This window comes from Eptatretus burgeri, chromosome 9 (genome assembly GCF_056783735.1).
Source record: "Eptatretus burgeri isolate ZD-2024b chromosome 9, Ebu_testis_v1, whole genome shotgun sequence".
Classification (NCBI taxonomy): domain Eukaryota; kingdom Metazoa; phylum Chordata; class Myxini; order Myxiniformes; family Myxinidae; genus Eptatretus; species Eptatretus burgeri.
Window position 1 is genome coordinate 104,559,389 of NC_140969.1, and position 10,000 is coordinate 104,569,388.

At 42.7% G+C, this 10,000-nt stretch overlaps 1 protein-coding gene across 4 annotated transcripts in view; it reads left to right on the forward strand.

Moving 5' to 3' along the window:
- SLC24A4 (solute carrier family 24 member 4) overlaps positions 1-10,000 on the forward strand; it is a 178,312-nt gene that overhangs the window by 166,793 nt on the left and 1,519 nt on the right. For all 4 annotated transcript variants that reach the window (XM_085896455.1, XM_085896456.1, XM_085896453.1 and 1 more), the window contains one exon: positions 7,799-7,864. In XM_085896455.1, the coding sequence (XP_085752581.1) occupies positions 7,799-7,864 (66 nt within the window). The remainder of the gene's footprint in view (positions 1-7,798; positions 7,865-10,000) is intronic.

Consider the following 10,000-nt stretch of genomic DNA (forward strand, 5'->3'; position numbering starts at 1 on the left):
ATATATATATATATATATATACATATTGTTACAGTTGTGGAAATTCACAGATCACCATTCAGGTTCCCCGAAGATCAGTTATGTCGATAAGTGTGTGTTCCAGGTTAGATTTCCCCACCGATGTATAACGGGATTTATTCGTGTGCCGGGCTGTGAACCTTTGAGGTAGTGTTATTCTTTTCTGTCTTTTATTCTAAACAAACATCTCCTCACCATCTTCTCCACAACCGCCATCATCTCCTCACCACCTTCTCCACAACCGCCATCATCTCCTCACCATCTTCACCACAACCGCGTGAAGCCGGTGATTCCAAACATGTCCGCGTGAAGACGGTGATTCCTAACACGGTCACGTTTGATGGCGATATCGGATCAGAAAGATCTGATCAGATTGGTGAAAGGGGCGGAGCCAGCCGAGGGTGAAGGTTCAAAGGTGAAAGGAAGGAGGGTGCTGATTTTGGGTGGTAAGCCCAGAGCGACCCCTCCCCTTGGGGCTATAAAAAGCCACGTTCGCCGCAGAGCCAGGTCGAGTTGGTGAGTCCAGTTGAGTGTTGGAGTCCGTAGAGTGGAGTTTGGAGCCTCGAGTCCATTTGGGCGGTTGAGGAGGCGCCGGATCGTCAACAAGGAACAAACGAGTTGGAGAAGAGCGCTGGGAGAGAGCGTTCAAGTTCGCGCTGCGCTGGTGTGGTGGAGTCGGGAAAAGAGCTTGGAGAGTTCAGAGGTTGGAGTGTGGGCAGAGACATCGAGGGTCACCCAGCGAGTCACCAAGAGGGTGGCAGGTAGCCCGCTCGGTCTCTCGGAGTCCGTTCGGTCATTCGGTCGTTGAGCAATTATAAAGGCTTACGAGCCCGGTTCTTCCTTTCTTTCTTGGGGTTTGCATGAAAGTCTGTGGCACCTTGTCTACCAAGTAGAACTGATTAATTGCATGTACATAATAAATAGACATCGGCTGTAGGTTTTTGCTTGTGTCTTTTTCCCCATCCCCCCCCATCCCATTCATTACATTGCTTGCATGCCTGTGTGGAAATAAATACCCCCATCGTTTGAATGTCACCTGCTCGTTGCGTCCCTTCCTCCATTGACTGCCATAATTGTGTTTGGAATAATTAACTTGCTGATTATAAGCAGATAAAACGTACATCTGGTCCGACGGGGCTTGGCGATATAAAACCGCTCGGCAATCGCAAACGGAACGAGCTGCTTAAAGCGGCTCGTTTTCGTGCAGGCTCCGTTGAGGTATAAACTCCCGGCGTTTCTGTCTGCGCGAATAATTAGGTACATCGACAATTCGGCGATCGACCCTGTAGCGCGTGGACAGAAGAGTTGGCTGGTTTATGGTGTGGTTAAAAACACCCGTAGCTGGGTTTCGGCGTTGATCCGAAAGCTCCGACTAGATTGCTCGTTCGGTGGGCGCGCGCGGCCGCAATTGAGCTAAAGGCGGTCGTCCGCACGCCGGACGGGCGATAATCCACAATATATATTTATATTACATAGTTTATAGCATGGTTCTCGGAAGTATTATGAAGGTAATTTATGATCCACAGTGTGTTCAAATCAATAATTAATTTAAATTAAGGTTTAAAGAGGTTTAAAAGTGCATAAATAAATAATAAATTCCAGGTTTTACCGGCGTTTTGCCCAGTGCCTATTACATCATTCGATCCTGCACATTAAATTAGTTCTTTGTGCCTGTTGTTTGTGTCCTTTATAACATCCTTAAAAACAGTAAGTTTTCTGTTTGGAATGATTTTCAATTTTGTTTGACTGCCAGATACGCAGACAGAGTAAAAAAAATTATCTCGTTCCTTTCTGGACAAACACGATTGGGACAAATTCAGAGCTAAATTGTTGTAAAATGGCAAACTTGTCTTCCAATTCATGTTCCAAATAGAACATTTGATTTAAATAAGTTGTTCCTTGATCATAAACTGATGACAGATGGACGCACATGAACCAATCGCTGAACCCAGCTTTTCGCCGGGCGGGTGCGGGGTAACAATGCCAAATGATGGTTTTCCTAGTCCGCCTCTGTCCACGAGGGCCACGAATGGATGAATGTCATGTGCTGTGCCTGTCAGTGCTCGAGTACATGGCAGATCGAAGTCAATTTGTCTCTTCATCAACTTGACAACGAAACCTGCAATGTAGATGATGGCAGCTTCGTTGTACTGAGACGCTGATTCACAGTTTGGTATATCAGCGTAGTCATAGTCGCTCTGTCGGAGTTCGTTGTAGCAAGTTGTTCGCTGTATGCGATGTTGAATATTGATTACGCTTGACGTGTATGAAGAATGGCAGTGTCGTTGGCATTTGACAAATAGTGTGCTCTAAGAATGCTTTGTCAAAACCGGGTATGGAATAAAATCAAGTGGAAAGGTGGAATTTTCGTTGGAAATATGCAGCGTAAAGCAAGTACAGTATGTGTATTGATTCAACCGGGATCTCCTCTGTCATGGGCGAAGGAATATGGCAGATAGCGAGCTTCCGATGGCTTCAAGACCACTCGAGCAATCAACGTTCGGCAACCTATCCAGTCGTTGAAATTGGTGTATGTTTTTTTACAGCAAAAAAAAAACCATTTTCGTGAGCGATTGAGGCAGCGGTATGTTGCCTCGACATCACCTGGATTCATTTTTTTTGTTTGAAAAAAATTATTATTTTCCCATTGGTTTGGATACATTTGAAGCAACTTTTACTTAATTGTCCCCCCCCTCCCCCGAGGAGTGTTTTCGTGTTTCAGGGTGGGACAGAAACGATAGATGCTGTTGTGGCCAAAAATATTGGCCCCCTTGCACTTTTTTTTTCAAATAATGCTCCATTTCTTCCAGAAAATTGTTGAAATTAAAAAATCTTTTGGTATCCACATATATCTTTCTTTGGTTTGCAGTGGAACAAAATAAAAAAAAGCTGAAAATAATTACTGTCTTCGATCATTCCGCACAGAAATCCTAAAATGCCCCAGACAATATTATCGGCACCTTTTATAGTTGTTAGAAATAATTATATTTTAAGCAGGTGATTCTCCTTTACTTTGTAATTAAACTCACCTGTGGTGAGTTGTAGGTGCCTGCAAAAAATAAAAATCACTCATTCAACCAGTTTGAATAGAGAAAAGGAGTCATTCTGCTGTTTTACGCAATGTCACTGTGTGTAGCGCAATGAGCATGGAGAAAAGAAAGAAAACCAGAGAGTTGTCTGAGGAGGCCAGACACAAGATTGTAACCAAGCACGGACAATCTCAAGGTTACTAGTCCATCTCCAGAGACCTTGATGTTCCTGTGTCCACCGTACGTAATGATATCAGGAAGTTTAAGGCCCGTGGCACTGTAGCCAACCTCCTTGGACGTGGCCGCAAGAGAAAACTTGATCGAAGATTGCAGTGAAGGATTGTTCGGACGGTGGAGAAAGTACGTCGATGAACTGACAAACAGATTCAAGCTGACCTTCAGACACAAGATAGGATAGTTTCAACTCACAGCATCCGTCACCAACTCGATGAACGGGGCTTCTCTGGTCGGAGACCCAGGAGGACCCCACTGCTGAGAGAGAGAGAGAGAAGAAAGCTTGACTGGAATTTGCTAAAACACACCTGAACAAGCCAAATCCTTCTGAGAGCATGTCCTGTGGACAGATGAGACCAAATCAGAGGTTTTTGGAGAAAACAAAATGAATCCTTCAAAGAAAAGAACACCTTCCCTACAGTCAAACATGGAGGAGGTTCAGTGATGTTTTGAGGTTACTGTGCTGCCTCTGGTACTGGGTACCTTGAATGTGTGCATGGCATCATGAAATCAGGAGATTACCAAGGAGGCGTTTTGAAGCACAATGTTCAACCCAGTTTCAGAAAGCTGGGTCTCCGTCAGAGGTCATGGGTCTTGCAACAGGACAATGTCCCTGAACGCACTTCAAAAAGCACCCAGGAATGGTTCAAGACAAAACACTGGACTGTCTAAAGTGGCCAGCAATGAGTTAAGATCTAAATCCCATTGAACATCTGTGGGGAGATCTGAAAACAGCAGTTGGGAGAAGGCACCCTTCAAATCTGGGAGAACTGGAGCAGTTTGCGCAAGTAGAGTGGAACAAACTACCAGTAGAGAGATGTAGGAAGATCATTCACGGCTATAGGAAGCGCTTGACTGTAGTTGTTTTGTCCAAAGGCAGTGATACCAAATATCAAGTCGAGGGTGTTAATAATTTTATCAATGCCATTTCTATTTATTTTCTGATTTAAAAGGATGTATTAATTTCTGAATCAAAAACAAAGGTTCGGTAATACGAACAGTGAAATAAAGAATTGTGGAGACAAAATACTTTTGTCAATTTGAACTTATTTTGAGAGAAAATTGTAAGCTATTTGAAAAAAAGTGCACAAGGGTGACAATATTTTTGGCCACGACAATAGATAGCATTAGCCTTCTTCCAGGTACCTGTGGAAATTCTGCGTAATACAAGATGTAACTTCAATGATATTATGCAAAGAACAGTTAAATATCATGTGAATTTAATATTGTTTATACAAGGATACAAGAAAGGATACATTATCTATGTGCTCCATTAAGATGTTGCTTAATTAGCGAAAGCTTAACTTAAGATGTTGCTTAAAATACACTTATATTCCATTCATAATTTATGAGTTGCACAGTGGAAATTACTTTATATTCCAAATGTAATGTTTGGTCCTTCATTCGGTTTATTTAATGAAGTCATGTGCAGTGCATGGTGTTACATCATGGCTCAGGAAATAGACACAGGCAGCTCATGTAATGACCCACAGATGATATTTTTTTTGTATACAGACACGAGTTCAGGACCATCTCTCGGGACATATCACGTGCTTTTGATACGGTCTGGCATGTTGCCTTGTTCTCCAAACTGTCTGCCTATTGCATCCAATGCCAACTCCACACATGACTTATTGACTTCCTCTATTCTTCTTCCAATGTGTGGCACTCAACGGAATCCTTTCATCTCCTCTCCCTGTCAAGGCTCGAGTGCCCCAAGGTAGTGTTTTGTGCCCAGTCCTATTGCTGTTCTTCATCAATGATCTCTCTGACTCTCTGGAAAATCCTCTTTATCTATTTGATAATTACTCCACCCTCTGCCATGATGTCCCTCATCCTTCAGACAGGCAGGCTGCAGCCTGTTCCCTCTCTTTGGACCTTGAAATAAAATCAGAAGATGGTCAAACACTTGGAATATGTCTTTCAATCCTGACATATCTCACACTCTCACGATCTCTCTCCAAAAGGACCATCTGGCGAACCCAACCCCCCCCCCCTTCCGCTTCTCACCCCCATCTACTTTTATGAATAGATTCAGTCCTTCCAACTCCTGGATCTCATCTTCGACAAACCATATTTTAACGTTGGCCTCCAAAGCCAGCCGCTGACTGGGCATCCTCCACCAAACAAAGTCCTTCCTTGGTCCACCTGAAGTCCTATCCACCCACAAGACCTTCATCAGCAGCTTGATGGAGTACTGCTCTAACCTCTGGGCTGGTCCCCCTGCCTCACATCTTTCTCAGCTTGACGCTGTCAAAACCAAGGCCTTGAACATCGTTTGAATCTTCCAGGGTAAAGCTGTTTGTGGGCCTATTGCTTCGCTATCGCAGACAGGTCAGTGGTTTCTCTGTATTCTACTGCCTCCTTTCTGGTCTTGCACCCTCTGCTCTTTCCGTGCTTTCACCCAGGTTTCTGCAGGGCACACACAACCCACCATCCACCCTCTTCTGGTAAAACTACGTAAATCTAGGATCACTGCTCACCTCCATTCATTTGTTCCTCTTTCCCCCCACCTGTGGAATCAACTTCTACGTCATCTTCAATCTCATTCTTCTCTCCAGGTCTTCAAGACTGCTGTTCACCACCATGTCACATCATCCCCAATCCAAAACCATGATCTTTTTACCCTCGTTAACCCCACCCAAATCCCTCCTAATTTTCCAGTGTTTCCTCATTGGGGTTTCCTTCTCCATGCATGTTTTTTGTCTTGTTTGTAGCTCACCTGGAATGTACTTCCGAAGAGCTTAAGGGATGTCTGTCTGTCCGTCCATCCATCCTTCCACAAATACTTTCAACTTCTTCTTTGAAACTATACGAACTGTTTTGATGAAACTTTATCACAACATTCATCACCCTGTATGTACCAAAGTTTGTTCATGTCATTGAAAAAAATCGGGCCCTAAGGGGGTCTGCAGGGGATGCCCCCCAAAATCTGTATTTGCTTTGTTCTCAGAAACTACACATGCAATTCTGATGAAACTTGGACACAGCCTTCATCACTCATGATCTACCAAAGATTGTTCACGACATTAAAAAATTGGGGTCTAAACGGTGATATTAGGGGGGGATGGGGGTTGTCCCCCAAAATATGTATTTGCTTTCTTCTCCAAGAGCACACACACAATTTCGATAAAACGTGATCACATCCTTTATCACCTGTGACATACTCAAGGTTTTTTTCACGGCAATAAAAAAAAAAATCCAGCGCTATTTACTTTCTTCTCCATTACATATTTTGTGTGTCATCCATGTCTACCAGTGGTTTCCTGATTATCTTATCCAGCCACTACCAGGTGAGCGCCCAGGTGTATTGCTCCCATGTTTGTCTGTTACGTCCTGGTCAGTTCAGTGTACTAGCTCTTCTCTTACAGGTTGTGATGATTTTCAACAATCTGATGGCAGCATGAATGATTTTCAAACAAATCAAGGCCTTTTTATTTTTGAAATCTTCTTTGCATGCTGATATTAGCCACATAAAACAGATGAACACGTGATTTGGGCCACCTGCTTTGTCTGGACAATGGTCAGTGACAAGATGACATATTAAAGGTATAATGTACCACAACAGCAACAGCCACTGATTTAGTGACACCATTAGATCCTTTAGGTTGGCTTCCAAAGGTTGATGTTCCACAATGTATGTTTTGTGTATTTGATCGCATCATTGCCATGAATTAATACAAACTAGTACGTGCCCGTAAAAAAAAAAAAAATAATAATAAATAAATATTCAAACCGCGAGCAAGAAACAACAACCACACAGGCCGTTTCTTCGCTCTCGCATGCCCGTACGTGCGTTGCCCGGAAGTTTGCATATCGCAGTTACGATTATTCGCAATTTAGTTTTAATGGCCAATTATTCAATTAGCGCCAACGTATTTTGCCTTTTCGCAATGTCTTCGCAAGGAAAAACAAAAAGAGAAGAGAAGAGAGGAAAAAAAAAATTACTTCCTGGTTCAGAGCATACCAGCTCACTCTGATGTTACCGAAATTTATGCACCGTCTAATATGAAAACGATCATAACTTGGGGCATTGTGTTTATCTATAAATGCGCATAAGAAATCGAGAAATTATTAAAATACACGAAGTCATCACTCTCCGGAAGCCCGTACGTTGTAACCCGTAATAGGGAATGTGGCTGAGCTTCCCTTCCCCCATCGGCCACGCCCACGCAACAACGTGTCTTGTCATTGGCTTGGTAAATAAATGGCCATAACTTGGGAACCACTTGTCTGATTAATATCAAACATTGAAAAGGCACATCCTCAGGTCCCCAGCAATATACCTGGCAAGTTTCAATGAGATCAGACCAGAGGTTGTCGAGAAACAGCGGTCACAGACACACACACACACACACACACACACACACACACACACACACACACACACACACACACACACACACACACACACACACACACACACACACACACACACACACACACACACACACACACACATTGATGGAATTATAGACAGATGCTTATTTTTTTTGGTATGAACTTTCTATTCACAGGTGAAGCTGAATAGCCGAGGCCTCATATACTCTGTTATACTTCTGTTGGCTTCGGTATCATTGGCGGTGAGTGGAAGATCGACACTGCCTGGTAAAGCCTCGGGTCTCCCTTTCCTCAATCACATTTCCATTTGATAAGCATGACTCATGGTTGATTTCGATTAAATAAGTACTTATTACAAGAAGGAGAAATATTTGTATACCGTATAATAATTTCCATTCTATATTTATTTATTTTACAGTATCTAAGGCTCATAGTGGATGGAGCTGCCACACACACATCTCACAGACTCATAACATTGGCGCCGCTGTTTTCACCTTACTCAGCAGCACGTTTCCTAAGGAGGAATGTCCTCCTCATGGATGCCAACCTATGGGGATTGTACATGATATTACACTTTTAAATGCTGAACATCAAGCAAGGAAGCAGCACATGCCATTTTTAGATCCTCGTGGAGGATCTCTAAGTCTTACTCACGTTGTTGTTCTTGTGGACTTTTTTGTTTCACAGCCTACAGTTTTCATCGAAACTTCCTGAAACTTGGCGTATACATGTAGAAATACCCTGCGTAGACAGTAACCATCTCCGATTTTGGAAATTCTTCCTAGAAAAAAAAAGTTGACGTCATAATATCGCCGCTAATGGAAATCGCCTATACCATTATCTCTGAAACTAGGCAAGCTGTTTGAATTTTGTTTGCGGGAATCAAGCCGGGCATTAGCACAGATAATTTATCGCAAACCTGATACGTCACAATGACGTCATATTCGTTTTTATGACGTCATCATTAAGAGGACGAGGATTGCAGCATGAATGCTCATTCGAGCTTGTTTTTAAAGTCTTTGGAATGACTCGGACAGGGTTTGAACCGCCGACCTCCAGACTCAGCCTCTCTAAACCATGGAGGTGTGTTAATCAGTCAACCTGATAATATATATATATATATATATATATATATATATATTATATGAATAAATATATTCTTACTAATTACATATATAGTACTTGTACTTTTGAAAAATAAATAAACATCAGTGTCTTGGACTATTGTGGAGATTGGAGAGTATCCTGTTTGTAAGACTTTGTTCTGTGATAACATATTGGATCATTAGTTAGTATGGTTAACTAAAAGATCAGCACAGGATCGCAATAGCAGTAATCTGACAGGATGGTTCAGAGGAAGCACACTTACCTTTGAGCTGTTCAGCCTGAGGTTGATTACCGATACATCTATAAACTGTCAGATCGGTGCTTTGCAGGCGGGGCATTGCAGATGGACGTTTTTCTGGGTATCTTATCTGTTAGCATTAACTGGTGGACATGAAACATGTCACGGTGTCTTTCAAGTTGAGTAACCCTTGCTGCTCTTGTTTGTCCTCTGTATGCTCGATTCTCTCCAAGTGGTGTTTTTGGCCACCACTCATCTGCCTGAAAGTTAGCAAACATCACTCCCATCCACAAGAAGAATGCAAAAACTCAATCTCTCAACTAAAGACCAGAGTTTTCTTCCCATTATAACCAAAGTCAAGGAATCCATCATTGCTACTGATATCGTTTTTCCTATTTTCAAACAGCCTGATCTCTGAACATCGGTTTGTATCCATGCCGGTCACTCAATGCTGGGCATGCTTCTGCTCCTATCTCAGCAATGGTTGGAGGCCCTAAATCTTAAACAAAATGTCAGGACCATTTCCCTGAACATATACTTTATCTCAGGCATTTGATACAATCTGGCATCTTGCTTTGCTTGTTAAACTCTCAGCCTGTGGCATAGACGACTACCTTAATTTCTAGGTTTCTGACTTCCTTCCTTCATGAAGTCAATGTGTTGCTATGAATGTAACCCTTTCCTTTCCTCTCCCATTGGAGGCTGGAGTTCCACGAGGCAGTGAGTGTGTTTGGCCCAGTCTTGTTCCTCATTTACATAAATTATCTCTCTGATGCAGTGGAAACCCCTTTTTTTACTTTATGTAGATGACTGCACACTGTGTCAAATAGTACCCCTTCTCATTGATCATACTGGGCCCAACACACTGTCTTGAGGCACTCCAGCCTCTACTGGGAGAGGAGAGGAGACGTGCTTCACTCTCCGCTGATATGGAAATCATTAAACACTAGTCTAATCAATGGAACATGTCCTACAATCCCGGAAAATCTCAGCCTCATGCTGTTTCTCCAAAAGGATGGTCAAACGAACCCAC